The sequence below is a fragment of the Perca flavescens genome, chromosome 23 (assembly GCF_004354835.1).
Source record: "Perca flavescens isolate YP-PL-M2 chromosome 23, PFLA_1.0, whole genome shotgun sequence".
Taxonomy (NCBI): Eukaryota; Metazoa; Chordata; class Actinopteri; order Perciformes; family Percidae; genus Perca; species Perca flavescens.
Genome location: NC_041353.1, coordinates 21,141,746 through 21,157,930, shown reverse-complemented (window position 1 = coordinate 21,157,930; position 16,185 = coordinate 21,141,746). Strand labels below are relative to the sequence as shown.

At 40.8% G+C, this 16,185-nt stretch overlaps 1 protein-coding gene across 5 annotated transcripts in view; it reads left to right on the top strand.

The window, feature by feature from the left end:
• The window catches only part of nav3 (neuron navigator 3), a 225,119-nt gene that overhangs the window by 112,489 nt on the left and 96,445 nt on the right, over window positions 1-16,185 (top strand). For all 5 annotated transcript variants that reach the window (XM_028570121.1, XM_028570119.1, XM_028570120.1 and 2 more), the window contains 2 exons: window positions 1,643-1,711; window positions 10,013-10,155. In XM_028570121.1, coding sequence (XP_028425922.1) covers window positions 1,643-1,711; window positions 10,013-10,155 — 212 coding nt within the window. The remainder of the gene's footprint in view (window positions 1-1,642; window positions 1,712-10,012; window positions 10,156-16,185) is intronic.

Below are 16,185 nucleotides of genomic sequence, written 5' to 3'. Positions count from 1 at the left end.
TGTTCCTCATTTTTAGAAAAGAAGGACGTCTAAACAGACTGCTGGTGTTTGTTGCTTCTTCTGTCCTGAGGAGCATGCATAGCTGAAGCATAGTTTAACTGCTCTGACAGCTATTGAGCTAACGTTACTAACGTTGCTAACTCCCTGCTCAAAAGGAACTAATTGGACAACTCAAGTTTCTATCTCTGGTCAGCCTGTGGAAGGTATGAATACAGATCTGCAGTTAGCTTGTATTGTCTATTCTCTCTGTATTCTATGTGTAACAGGCAAGAAAGAATTGCTTGCAGTATTCTAAACTGAAGGGGGGCTTTGTTAGATGCTAGCGTGTCTAACTTAGTCTAACTCTAGTTATTTGGTGCTCTATTATGCTAGCTGGGAAGTAGAGTCAGCATTTTGTTTGGTTCTTTAACTTTAAAAAGTCTCTTATGTCGAGGAGTTACTGTGACCAAACTGTAAACTCTCCAGGTGAGTTTACACTATCCACTTCTACAGTCTTTGTTAGCAACCATTTTTCCTGTGGTCATTTTCAGTATTTTCCTAAATGTACAATTGTTCTTATTTCTGTCAAAAAACGATTTTCTGTCAAGCTAATAATGTTAGCACCCTAGCTAAGCCTGCCACAACACTGCCTGCAATATATCTTGGTCACATTTTCAACACTTATATTTTTCTCTATTTGTGTGTGGGTTTTGTCCGAAATGTGCCCGTAAAAATGTAGTTTTTGTAGTTTAAAAAAAATTAAAAAATGGCAAAAAAAGGCCACTTGTTTAATGCTAAATGTATGCTAGCTAATGCACAGTTAGTCCAAACTCCAAAGTGTTGCTTTGAGTGGGTTTTCACTTGCTTGTTTAGCAATAAAGACAGCCACAGACAATATTTTCCCCAGGCATTTAGTCTACTACTTTAAAAAGAAGATATGTCTAGTTGATACAGGGGCTTTGCATACAGTCTCTGTTCACTCAGTTTATGACAACAAGTGAGAAACACTCACATGGTTTGCCAGTCATACAGTTCACACAGAAATAAACAACAGCCCTGCCACCTGGCCTTCGACTTTTCAATGTTTACAGGGTGTACGCATGATGATTAAAGGCATCGCTTTGTTCATTAAGCACTCTACAAGTAGCTTTACTACTTCCTGTCAAACATGAATGTAGGGGCAGCCCGCATTTGATTCCCGTCTCCGTGGATGACTAACAGTGAGTGTTGGGTTATAAACTGTGACTGGTGCTGTGGGCATTTCCTTCGCCTCTGCCTCGTGTGTTGTGTGTCTTGGGATTTTCTTCAAACGATGCCACCACGAAATTGATTGCGAAATTTTTTTCGGGCTGTTTTATGTCAGCTGGCCCTATAAATGGATTGAGAGACGTTATTGGCTTAGTCATACGCGTGTGGTAATAAACGTGTGATCCATCATGTGAAAAAAATAAATGTAGCACTGGCGTGATACAGAACATCATGTACTATGTGCTTCTTTTTTCCTCCCCCTGGTTATCTCTCCTTCTCTCTCTGCATCTATCTGAATGTCTCCTCTCACGCACATTATTACATTAAGGCATGGATTAAGAAAATTGCAGCAAGACGCTGGTCTCATTCCTCTGTGTTAACAGTCTGTCTGTCATCTTCTCTGCTCTCTACGCAGTCTCACAGCACGATATGCAAGTCCTCCGGGCCACAGTGGAATAGGGTCACCACAGAAGAAAAACACCAGGTAAATATGGCAAACACTTCATGTACCTGCTTTATTTTATTGGTGCTCTGATTCTCAAACTATATTCACAGTTTTATACACGGAGCATTCTTAGTTTTCACTGCTTTTTGCATGACCCTGAGCCATCACACGTTTGTCCATTTTGCTTAATGTTTTCATGTTTTTGTGTTACTGTGTTGCCGGCTCAGGGAGGTCAAAGGTCAGGGTCAGCTAGAGAGCAGCTGGCAGGGATTTAGTGTTTTGTTCAAGGATATTTCGGCAAGGTGTAAGTGTGCCTCATGGCGGCTTGCAACAGTGCCTCACAGTCTCTTAATGCAGTGGTTCCCAACCTGGGGTCCGGGCACCCCCAGGGGGGGCGGCAAAGATCACAGGGGGGGCGCGAGTCTTTATCTGGTTTGAGGTTGAGGTAAAAAAAAATTTTTGCACATGTTAAACAAATGATGATAATACACTAGAATATCTAATGTATACAAAAGTCTGTATGAAAACTATATATTTTGTTGTATCCTCATTTTTCCTGCCGCCACGGCATCACTATTTTATGAATGAAACATGGAGGAGAAACGTAACAGTGCGGATAACTGCTCTGTATCAAAAAAGAAAGTAAGGCTCTATCTCGAGAGTTACCTCAACTTCGGTTTCGGGCGGGGGGGCTCAGCTTTTCTTAGACATGAGTAGGGGGGGCGCCAAGGAAAAAAGGTTGGGAACCACTGTCTTAATGTGCTAAATATTTATCATAATATTCCCTATTACCTTTTCACGGGTGATTCAGCCTAATTAAACATGCCTGTTCTTCTCATTAACGTCAAGGCTAGTGCAGTCAAATAGGCACCTGTATAATTGTGAAGGTGCTTGTACATAATTTGCTTCCAAGCCAGTCTATCTGAGTATTCCCCGAGTAAGCAAACGTAAAATGTTCACTCAATAATAATGACAATGTCTTATTTAAAATGACTCACACCAAAACCAGGACTTAACTTTCATCAGCACTTTGCAAGCTGCAACACATGGCTGAATACATGAAGAAAAAACATTCATCTTCAGACATCATAGTCATGCCCACATGATTTGAAGGCCAGTGGCCGCTGGGGAGTTCAGTGCATACAACTTCAGTGAGTCTTTTGCACCAAAAATGTTGCTAAAATCACAAAAGAGCCAGGTTCTGCCTGAGGTTTGTGCCTGTTAAAAGGAGGTTTTTCCTCGACACTGTCCCTGCAAATTCTCGTGAGACCGTCCTGATCTCGCGAGCTCCAGTTTTCCACTCGCAGATCAGTCTGGCATCTTGAGATAGAGAAAATTTTGAGCCGCTCGCCAAACGATCGGGCCAATCAGCGTTGGTTTTGAGGTGGGTTAGGTGGTGATAAACAGATGGTTTATTCAATCAGCTAACCAGTATTTTCAGACAGCGGTCCGGGAACCTGAAATGTTGCCTTTTATTCCTAAATTCTCGTTACACAAACAGCAAATCTCCTTTACCGACATGTTGCTTGCTTGCTGAGCTAACGAGCTATGCTTTGCCTGCAGCAGCAGGGGCGGGCTTGTGGTTGTATTTTCATACGCTTCGTGGATCTGATTGGTTGATTTGGCCCGTCTATCACCAACATAGGTGATAGACAGATGGTTCATCCAATCAGCTAACCAGTATTTCCGCCCCTTCCCAAAAGTTCTCCAACGGAAAGTTCCCAGATGGATATGCCGAGCAAATGTGAAGCAATCCATCTGGCGGAGTCAAGTTAGCAAATTCTTGCTCTTGGGATGAATTGTTGAGTCTTTGTAAATTACAGTGTGTGGTCAAGACCTACTCTATCTGTAAAGTCTCCCGAGATAATGTCTGTTATGATTTGACACTATAAATAAAATTGAATTAGACCAATTGAATTAACATCGAGATTTGTCACAAAAGTAGTTTACTTTCACTTTCAGTCAACACTCTCTTAATCTCTGTCTTCAGTCCAGCGCTTTCACTACTTGAGAAGTGCTGTTCTGTGTGTGATGTGTCCTTTGTGGAATAGCCCTTTACACATCTTGGCAAAGAAGCTGCTGCTAAATAAGCTACCAGACACCATACATACACAGGTACATACACCTACTGACTGTACACATTCAATGTAAACCCATTTGAACAGTTCACATGTGAGCTACCCATACGTACGTAAATCTACCCATACGTACTGGATGTACAGTACACACCCCAGAGTCCAGTTGTCTGATGCTTGCAGCATTTGTTCCAGCTCAGAGGCAGTGGGAAAGAGCATGTTGGCCAATAATTCCTCTTGAGCCGCAACTGAGCAATGGCAAAAATGCTGTAGCCAGCAGCTCCAGCCCTATGTGTGGTAATCTGCCCTCTCACATCACTGACAACAAACCTCACTGCTGCTGCTTTGCAAAAATAACTCTTTAGTGACCTACACACATACTGTATGAGTGATAGATACGCAACACGAATGAAGAACCCGTATTGGAGGTCAGTGAGTGGTGATAGTGTCCCCTGTTGCCATCTGATTCTCATTCACACAAGCGTGATTACAGCACAATTAATTGCTTTCTTGCCATCTGCAAAGTTATTTTTAATCACCATGAATTGTCTCCTCTCCTACCCCTGAAGCAAGAAAGTTTTAGCGGTTCAAAAAAATGGGAAAACAATTCATGCCTCTCTCACTTGCACTGAATCTGGTGAAGAGCGGTGCCCTCAAGGTGCAGGAGTTTTAGTGTATTTTTATGCTCTGTATGAGACATTCTGCTCGTTACCCAGAGCTAAACTACCTTCCCTCTTTACCACGGCAACAACTCCACTTTTCACTTGCACTAACTCATATAAATGGTTTCTATTGTTCTTAGACAGGGTGGAAACATGCCCACTGTGTTGCATTTTTGTATTTAGTCTGTTTAGACTCATGCAGTTGGGTATTTGGGGTTGATGACACTAGTGAAGTATGCATAAAGAAATGGCTACACATGAGCTTTGGTCCAAGAGGCAAGAGGTTGCCTTTGTTTCATTGTTTTATGCTTGCTTTTCCAAGGATGAGTCACTGGCGATTATTGGGAGCCAATGTGCATTTCTACACTCCAGAATGGGTTGCATCCTCTTGTTGGTAGTCATTTCTTTCTTATTCCTTATGAAGCGCTCTGTGGTTCTGTTTGATGAAGACATCTGAGCAAAGCTAAGCTAAAACAGCTTTACAGTCTGAATAAACTGGCCATGTGTGAACACACTCTTAACACAAGTGCTTTTACTTCCCCTGGAGCCACCCATGCTTAGCATCTGTGCCTCTGCTACAGGGCACTGTGTGTGTGCTGTTGGGCTGCATTAAAAGACCATACTGGTGTGCTTGCAAGTTTTAGCTCCGTAACCACGTATCTAGACTTTATCTATATACTGTAGATTTTAGCAATTGGTTTCTTTCTTTTTTTTGACAAACTAAATTAGCAGACTCTTGACACTTGATTTGTGTATTTCATCACAGTAAACTTCAAGTCTATTCATTTTTGTCAATGTTTCTAGAGTCTGCTCATTGATTTTCATAAATACAGAAGTGGATATAAATCAGTGGCTGCATTGAACAGTAGAACCGTGGTTCCCAAACTGATACAAATTAGACCATGGACCCCCATTTGATGAGATTTTGTCCCAAGGTCTCCCATCTGATAGGATTTTTGCTTAAACTTTCGCCATCTTGGCAGCAGGGGGTGATATTTAACAGCTTGTTGGCCACCTGCTAGCTTGTGGTATCTTTCTACCATTGTAATGAGCCTGAGGGAGCGGTGGCTTTGGCTTTGCCCTGGAGGTGTGTGAATTCCAGACTGGCTGAAGACATTGGTGTAGAAGTTGGCATAATCCCTGGCAAAACCTTGGCAAGGGAAATTAATTGTGAGCGCTCCCTCGTCTGCAATAAGTTTTAGCTTAACTTTTAGTTTAACTGAAACTAACTTTTTTTTTTAATAGCCTGTGACTGACAAGCTGAATAATGTGTTTGTCCACATTCCCTCTCTTCTTCGCCTCACCATCCTTTCTTTGTCTGATACACTTCCCCAAGTCCTCCTAAGACAAAATCATTGTCCAGAATGTATATTGCATTTCCCTCTGATGCTCCATTTTGCGGATGCATTATCAAACATGTATTTTGGAAGATGAAAGAATTTTATGATAAAAGGCAATACCTCTGATTTCCATCTAAATGGCCTCAGTCTCCCCCTCATTTCCCCACTGTTTATCTCTCATTTTCTCTTGTCTGGCTTTCAGCTACACTAGCTTTTCTCTGATTCTCTTCTCCTACTTTCTGCATCCATTTCCCTTTCACTCCCATTCTCTCAATGCTCTCCTTTGTTCTTTTTCTTCTTTGTCTTCTTAGTTCTTTTTTCTTTTAATTGTTTGGTCTCTCATTCTCTTCTGTTCCTTCGCGTTGTTGATTGTACCTGTGGGAACTAAAAACCCTGTCACTACTGTTATCTGTGCATGTACGTGTGTTTAAGAGTCATTGAGGTGCTTTTCGTTCTCTCTTGTTATGAGATATTTGAAATCACGATTCAGTCTCTTGGTCCACCCTGTCATAGCTGCGCTCTCTCTCTCTATCTCTTTCTCTCTCTCTCACTCTTTTCCTCTGTCTGTTATGCGGCTGCTGTACAAGTCCATCTGTGAGTGGCAGCCTGGGCTCTGGGCTGAGGACCACCTCCGTAGTTCAGTGCGATTACTGAGGCAGACCATCAAATCTCTGCTCTCAGGCCTAGACCAGCATCTCTAAACAGCAGAGTCCGCTGTAGTTGTACATGCGGATGTTTTAGGATTAAGGAATTCAGAGGAACTGAATGTAGGCACATTTGCTGCTTCTCTGTGTCAGTTTTCTATTTTGCACTCAAGCACATTTTATTTTTCGCACAATTGCCTGTATAAAACAATGTTTGCATTGTTCAGCACATGGTCTGACTTATTAGGCAGTTTTTGCTCTGACTGCCTGCTGCGCAGGTTGCTTAATCGCTGAGCCTTGTTCTATTTTTCAACGGGAGACACTCAAAGTAAACTTGATGTTTTTGCAATGATAACCAGTGCCATTCAAGTCTCTCTGCTGCAATTGTAGGAGTGCTGAATCTTTTATTACATGATTTCTGTGTTTCTTGTTGCATCAGAAAAAGCAGCAGATGGTTAGTTTGATAAGTCCTGCAGCTTACTGACATCAGTTAGGGGAGCGACATTCCTCTGCAGATGAAATATTGTCCCACAGAAATGCTGTTAAAAGATGAACTTATAAAAAAGGATACTTAATATACTTTTAATAGAAGTGATCTGTCAAACTGAGACGTGGATTGTGTAAAACGTGCTCCATTTAACACATTCCACAGAAGGAAGCAGGCAGCAGTATGTGATGCAGACTACTTTTTAATGACCGCAGTATCTCTCTTAGTATTGACTGGCAGCTCTCGTTCTTTATTTGGACTGGTTTTGGTATGAAATGGATTCCAGATCCAATGAGTGCGAGGCCAACAGACAGATCAGCAGCTTTTAATTCTGCTGCATGACTGACCTACATCTTAAACTCTCCAGGGAAATAAAAAGACCAAGTGTTGCTCCCTTCCCAAATGCTACCACTATTGATTTGGTCAATCTGGGGCCTTTCTTATCCGTTGCTGTTGCTTTCATATCCCCTTACATACAGAATCAGTGTGAAAAAATAAAGTTGACCTGACTTGTTCTCGTCGTATGTTTGATAGTGTAGAAGAAGGGAAAAAAAACGACGTACTGAATCATAGAGAAGAGAACTTTGTCTGTTCAGTTCATCACAGCTACTTCTATTTGCGACTACAGGCAGTTAAGGAAGATATTTCTTAAGTTTTTAATCAATCCTACATGTCAACCATTATTTTTTGTTGGTTTAGTTTTATTATGTAAGGCCTTAGACAAAATGGAACATATGAAATGTTGTTTTTTTTCTGCTGGGGTTTTTGACCACTTCAGGATTCTACCCTTTAAAAGAATTTCCTCTCCGACATCTCGGCTCCATCTGTGATACAGACGCCAGTGACATATTCAGCGTATCGAATCGATTATTTTTGTTAAAGGACATCACAACAGCTTTCAGGCAGGGAGACAAAAAGTCACCAAGTTGTTAGAATCTATTCAAGTTTTTTTTCTTTCCCTCTTCATATTGACAAAGACAAGGCTATGAATGGAAACACCCACAGCCCTCAGATGCAAGCAAGGTCTTTACTCAGTGCCCATTGTTTTCAACATTACCTACCTTTACTCCCACCTTGTTCCCTGCAGTCTGTCAGCCGTGAGACTTTGGGGCGTTTTTGCTATACATTTTGATTGGATTCTGCACGCTAGTCACAACATGCAAACAGGCAATCTAAAAAGATTGTGAGGAAGAAAAAAAAAATATATAACTAGGCCAGGTATGGACCACCATCACCACTGGGACGTAAAAAGCAGTCTTTGGAATCAGTTCATAAAAATCCCATCAAAACAATAGTAAAGATTAATGGTGGAAATAAATCCAAGTTGTCATATATCTTGTTATGTTCCTTGAGCCAGATGCCAAATCTGTTTTTGAAACAACTTACTAACAAATCACATGGTTGAAAGCATCTGGCAAAGTGCATCAAAAATTCAATGTAAAGTTATTGTACAACAACAACGGGCTTTTGATGAGATCATTCTTTACGCGTCCTCATGGGAGTCGTGAAAATCCTCCAGCTGCGGTGTGGCAAATCAACATTTTACACTTTGACTCGGTCTGTCGAGAGAAAAGGATTATGCGAGTTTGTATGTGATGCGAGTGTATGCGTGCGTCAGAGAGTAGAGCGACTGACTGAAAACACAAACCTCCTTGGTAGGTGTGCGTGTAAGCCTTTGTTTCTCTATGCAGTGCCAGTAGAGGTACAGAAATGAAGAGTGACTATGCACGGAGAAGGAATAAAGAGCCATCATGTCTTCAAATCCAAACTCCATTTTTCCTCCATTCATGGGTGCTGACAGATCTCAATCAACCTGTCATGAAGCAAACTTTTGTCTTTTTGTCATGTATTTTCCCCCAAAACTCAAAGTTCACCTCCTTTTCATCCTTTTATCTTCATCCCACAATGGAACACACACTCTATCTTACATCACTCTCTTGATCTCTCTTCCTCTTGCACACTGACACATACAGTACTGAGGCCGAGGTCAGAATCCATGATACAACGGAAGGACTCTTTCAACTTATAGTGAGCCAAACTTTCTTCGCCTTCATTTCCGAAGTGTATAGGGCACAGCTCAAGGCCTAACTTGTGTTCTTCTATCGGCCTTTGTGAGTCCGAGTGAGACTTGTATTTACTCTAAGCTGGGTTTTTGTTCAAGTCTCTCTTAAGACAATAGTCGCATGCCCCAGCCCTGTCACATAAAGACTACGTTCCCATACAACAAAACTGCATTCTCCATAACATTTTGAGGGAAACTTATTTTGTCTCGGATCACAGTAGTCTTTGACGAAAAATACGTTTCTAATCCAAGTCTGTGGAAGTCAGCGTAGGGAGAAGGTCGAATTAACAGGACCCTCATACTGGAGGTTGTTAGTGTCCTGTGTGAAACCAAATGTCAACTTTACATAATGTGCTTAACTTATGTCACATATTGTACATAACGTACGTGCGTAATTTAAATTATGTAACAAACGTAGTAAATGTGTTGCCTAAATCGAATCAAGTAGTTTTGTTTCAATTCAACATTAACTAAGTGTTTATAACAGCAACTGTTCCACAATGTGTGTAGATTGCTGGAAAATCAGTTTCCCTCTAAATGTAATTGAATGCGATTTCGTTGTATGGGAACATGATTTTTTTAGGAGACAGGGTTGAAAGAGTTATTGGTCGTTGTAATTTTTGAAGTGACGAGGTACATAGGCAAGGATGTGTTCAAGGGTATGGAGTAGAGAATTACAACAACCAATAACATTTTGAAATGTACATACGGGCATCAGCGTAGACTTGAAAAATGTGAACCTATATCCTTTTTTTTTTAAGATTTTTTTTTTTTGGGCTTTTCTGCCTTTAATTTTTGACAGGACAGCTAGGTGAGAAAGGGGAGAGAGAGGGGGAAGACATGCAGGAAATTTGTCACAGGTCGGATTCAAACCCTCGACCTCTGCGTCAAGGCATAAACCTGTCAGTATATGTGCGCCTGCTCTTCCACTGACAACCCGGCCACCTGCCTAAGTAATATTGTCATGTAGACATATCTCTGCCCCCAGAGGGGCTCTACTCCAAAGAACTTTTACCTATAGAGCTAAAACTCCCAATATGTTACCCTAACATCCAAACCCTCCCTTGCAGGCTACCAGGCCCCTCCAGAGTACCTGCTGCAGGCAGCGGGGCCTCCAGGAGCCCCGGCTCGTCCAACCTCAACCGCCGCAGCCAGAGCTTCAACAGCATCGACAAGAGCAAGCCTCTTCAGTATGCCAGCGGCAACGACAGAGGTAAGGACGCCATAGCACTGTTCTCAGGACTACAACACACACTGTTAGGCCTGTAACAATTATTACATAATTGTCTAATCGTCTTTTTTTTTTTTTTTTTTTTTTTTTCTTTCATTCATGAATGTGGTTTCTTGGTTTCTTAACCACAATGAATTGCTAACATTAGTTTTCAACCTGGCCCCCATTTCCCCATGCATTTGTATCTAATAGACTGATGTGACTAAAAATCTTTGAATTTGGTCCAGTATTGAGCGAGATTGCAATGACTGAACGATAGTTACCCTTTAAGGCGAATGACTGGTAATTGTTGATTTTTTATTTAGATACGCCAAATTGTAATTATTTAAGTGATTATTTGTCGGACTATATATTTTTATTATTATTTAAATTGTTGGCACTTCACTCATGCAAAAATGACGAGGGGGGGATACAGTTATAAAAATGATTTATGATAATAAAGCGGCGTTGTTTACTTCATTGGCTGTGTACCCTTGGTATTACATTGTCTGGGTCACATGACAGTGATTTATATATATATATAACCAAAAGATGTATCCTGGAACTCATTCAAAACTTTCATTTGTTTAAAAAATAAATAAATAAATAAATACATATTTTTGATCTTGACTCAAATAGACCATTGAATTGTTGTTGAGACAATTAATTGCACAGCAAAATGTAGAATTGTTACAGCTCTACACACCGTGACACCGAGCCAAGCCTCTGGTTGGGTTAGAAAGGCAGGAGTTGGTAGAAGTTGATGGTAGGATTGAGCACCCGTTTTCACATTCTCCGTCCCAACCACTTGGTGGCACCCCTGACTCAGACAGACGAGGCTGCAGAGACAGCCCAGTCCCTGACTTTACCAGTCTTCACCAGTCTGCTGAACCATCTCCACTTCTTTATTCTAAGTGAGTTATAATGGATGCCATCAAGCGGAGGCGGCGACACATTTTCACAGCATGGCGAGAGCTATCTGAGAAATGACCGAAGGGCCAAATTCAGGCTGCTGCTCTCTCGAAGCATGATGAAGCTAATCAAGAGTGATTATGTTTTTGAGAGAAGGGTCTCACAATATAGTTAGAGTGTATGGCAGTTTATTTAACCCACCATTGATTATACACAAATACATTTTTAATTGCTTCTTTCTGCTGCGAAAGAGTAAATATATCTGCTCATAATGTTTTTATTACTTTGCTATTGGCTTGCTGACTGTACTTCTAATAGCTTTAAGATTTCCTTTTGGCTTCTTCAGAAGATTTATCGTGACTTATTGGCTCATACAATGATAATAATTAAAAACCGATCCCCCCTGCTCCCAGTCGTTAATAATTAAAACTAGTCCTGACGAGTTTATGACATTATAATGACAAACTGTGTGCTTTGGCTCGCAATCTAATATAATCATTAAATGTTTTCTAACTAATGAGATCTGGCTTTTAATTTTAAAGCATTGCCCAGTCAGGGAGGGAAAACACTGCCGGGTTCAGTCTGTCGAGTTGAGAGAGGAACAGTCGGAGGTAAAGGAGGTGGAGGAGAGATGCAGTGAGTGGCATCAGGCAGCAGTAAAAAAAAAAAAAAAAAAAAAAAAAAAGCCCCCACCAACTTTTCTTTTTATTCTGTCTTTCAATCCTAAAAGTTGCCGCAAGATGTGCACTCACCCTTCTGATTTCTGTCTGAAACGTTATACTCTCCACTCTCAAGGAAGAGGGAAGGCATGGTGGGAGATGATGGAGGTCAGAGTGTAGACGGAGTGTGTGCTTGTAGCTGAAAAGAGAGCAAAGAGGAAGCTGAAAACTGCTGTATTGTATTAGTCTTGTGCTTTAGTTTGAAAATGGATCATTTGTTTAGGTTTATCCTCCAGCAAACACGCATTATAAAGGATTTATTCGGTCAGTTTCTTTTTATTGTTTTATAGAAAAAATGTGGATGTGTCCTATTCTGGGTCATTTACACAGTGCAGTTGAGTCCTGCCAGAAGACAAAGCTTCAGTTTGTAGAGATAAAACACCAGATGTTGGAGCTTCACTGCAGGGGAGATGAAACGGTGTTTTAGTCCAAAGTAAAAGGGAAGGAGCAAAAAAAATCAATTGTGGGGAAATGTCAGCGATGCAGACCGAACCTTCTGGGCAAAATCAGGAAGCAGAGAGAGAGAGAGCAGAAGACAGAAACGGATACAGGAAGTGTCTGCCACAACCAATCTCCAAATGTATCTTAAATATAGTTGCATTTGCTGCTGTTGTGTCATACAGTTCATGCTTTTCTTTAATCTTACATCCTTTTATCTTCTTGCACTTGTCGCTTTACAAGCTTTGATTTTTTTGTATACAGTACATTATTCCATAATGAACAGACAATGCGTTGTGAAAATATACAAACAGTATCTGCATTTTTGCAGTAATGTTGATCTCAGATTTTCCAAAGTGTAAACAAATAGGCTGTAGGTTTAAAACACTAGGGATTACATAGTTCAATATTCAGCAAGATTCTTCTTGAATAATTCAAAATGGAACTTGTCATCAATCTTTACCAGATTTGCGGTGCAGCATCTTGTGATCTGATAGTGAAGCCTGGATGTTGCGCAACTTGACAGAAGACGGGCTAAAGAACCTCCAGTTTTAGGAGAAAAAAATATGCAGTTTGTCCCTTAAATTCTGTGTTAAGACCCCTATTTATTTCCTCCTGGACCTTACACCGCTATTATTCAGACACCGCTATTATTTAGACACCGCTATTATTTAGTTGTTTTTTTAAAGGTGGGGTTTAAATATAATCATATGTTTTGCTCATCAATTAATTTAGATACATGGTTAAAATACTATGTTGTTTTATATATCTTGCCAACTAAACATCTATGTGTGAGGAGTATCAATGGTCGTAGAAACCACTTCCAATATCAGTCCAAACACAGACATTTTTGTGACATAAACCGATTTACGGATAGTGTAGATATAGATCAAAATACAGGTAGTAGCTTACCCCCATAATGATGTCTGATTTGCCAGTACAGGGTGAAAGTCGTGTTTGTTTGTTTTGGGGTTAGGGTTTTATACAAGGCACATTTATACAGGTGCGTATGGCCTAATGGGGTTGAAGTGAAGTGTTCTTTAGTTTCTCTACTCACACTGTGAAGCTCTGACCAGAGAGAACAACTATCTAATTAGCTTTAGCCAACTAAATTTAAGTATCAAAAGGGCATGTTTGTAAAGTTGGACTAAAGAAAGTTAGTGATTGCGCTGTTGACTGTTGGGAATGAGGAGGAGTAGGCAATTGTGAAACTAGGCGAAAGCTGAGTGGAGAAACTGCGGCCTTCCTCGAGCGAGGCGATAATGCATTATCTGTCTGACAGTGATGTAATGGGGAGAGCAGCTATAGGTGGAAAGCGTTCAACTCTTGAGTGTGACCAAATGCATCCAAAACAAGAGCTGCAGAGGTCAGAAGAGTGAACTGCATCACTAGCTGCATGTTTGAACTCACGCATCTGTGTACATGTATGGGAATTCAATTGTCATTTCAAAAATTTCACAAATTATCACTTAAATCCAGGCGTTGAGTTTCTGTGCCTCATCTGTAGGGTTGGGTACCGTTTGGATTTTAACGATTCTGATTCAGATTCAGATTCTGCAGTCCATGGTACACGGCTGACTCGTGTGCTTGCAACTCTAATTTGTCTTGTCCATACTGCCTAAACAAAACAAAATGTATTGCTTTGCGCAGCGGTAGACCAGTCCAGAAAAAGCGCCATGTGTAGTTGGAACCAATAAGCAGAACCACAAATGTTTTTTTTTCTTTCTACGGGTACTACGGGTTTTTGGCATTTTGGAATCGGTTCTTATTTGGAACCGGGTTTCGGTGGCCAGCCCTATTCATCTGTCCTGTAGTTGCAAACAGCACGTATGTGTGTATTTGCGGCGTGTGTGTTCAAAAGCAGAGGGTCCACCACCGCCCAGGAGAAATGACATTTCATTCCTTGGCCGCTGTGGCAAAAAAAAGAGTCTGTTGCCATGGCAACGGCAAGTCATTGCACAATGAAAAGTGTGGTGAAACAGCCTCCGGGGTGGGGAGGGAGGAGGCAAGCAGACGGGGAGCTCTAAAGATGGGGTTAATTGACTGGACACACAGACACACACAGAATCACACAAATGCCTGTAACCTCCTTCATTCACATTTATAAAGTGCCTTAAGGGCCACTGCTCTATCTCTAAAGATGAAGGGTAATAGAGAGGACACAGACAAACACTTGGTAACACATAAACACTGGGATGGATTCTCGCTCATGTTTATATCAGATGGCTGTCTAGACACACACACACACACACACACACACACACACACACACACACACACACACACACACACACACACACACACAAAGAGAGAAATATAAAATGATGGTGTTGTTTCTTTACACCAGCTGATTTGTGAGTTTATCTGGTGAGGATCTATTGCATTCATAGATGTAAACACACACAAATATGACACACACACACACACACACACACACACATTAATGCTTCAGCTATTTAGATACTGTATAGATGTAGTGTGTTTCAGTCAGTTGATTTTGACTTGGCAAAACTGATGATGAATAAGTTTTAGTACCCAGCTGATTTTCTTGGATGGTTTCCTGAGATGATGTCAGCAATGCATTCCTGACTGCAATCCACATTAACAGCAGCAGACCTAAAATGCAGTCATAAAAGATTTTAAGTACCAAAAGTTGCATAGAAATTGCTGTGAATTGTCTCTCTTGCGATCCTAATGAGTGTATATGGTGACACAGATAATAATAATTATAATATTTGTCTTGAATGAAGACTGTGGAGGTAAATAAAAAGACATTTTGCTATCGCCACACTACACTATGATGTAAAGAAGAGTGTCTGCTATAGCCTGACAGATTGCACTTTTCACTCCGGATCTGACACGGTGCACTGAGGCGTTTTCAGGCACGTTTTACGTTCTTAGAGAATGTAGTAGAAGTGTAAGCCGGTTAAAGTGTCTGGGCCCCGTCCACAAATGAAACTGAACCCCCCCCTCTGCCTGCCTGAAGGGGCTTTAAACTGCAGACTGGAGGTGACTCACAGCCAGCTGAACCATGCTCTGACTGACAGCCAGACAGACACTCAGTCTAATGGTGCATAACTTCATGCTGTCACTCGGTCGCCATCATTTCTTATTCTGCCTTTCCCTTTTTTTTCTCAATTTTTTTTCTCTCTTTCCCTCTGATATGGCATAAAACTCACATCCAGAAGGAGATGCATTTCTATCTGTCTGTCTGTCTGTGGGGGGGGGGGGGGGGGGGGGGGGGGTGGGGGGTGTTGGTTTGGCTCAGCGTGCTATATTTTCTCGCACCATTTGACTGTAACTCTGGTTTAAGTAAACACCTTTGTAATGCGTCATAGCTCAGCAGTCCGGCCTGTAACTGTATTAGTGCCAGTGAATGTGGTACATGGTCAATTATAAATGTGTATCTCTAGAAATTTGTTCTATTTGATATGGCAACCTTTTATAGACTACATTTTTTTCATTAAGATAATTGATAACACAATGTGATCTATGACGATATCTGTGAAAAAAAACTCAGAGAACATACTAATAATCAAAGGCTGATGATGTTGAACAGTGAATCAGGGTGAATGGTTTTCTTTCAGAAAGAAATTCATCTATACTCCATCTATTTTAACGTAGCTGGTCCCTTTTGTTGTCACGGTTACAACATGGTGGCCATCCCTTATAACTAGGGCTGTCAAATGATAAATTTTTTTTAATCGCTGAATTTCTATAGTTAATCACGATTAATCGCATGTTTTATCACATGATTAAAATTCTATTATTTTGCATTTCAGAACTGTTTTTAAGTACATATTAACAATGGAAAGCAATTCTTACCAGTGTATCTTGATTGGGAATCAAATGAATGCAAAGAAAGTGACTTTATGAACTTGATTTTAAGTGTTTATTATTTATTTATTTACTGTAAACAAAAGAAAAATGTGTGAATCTAGTCACACATTTGAATCTAGAGTCA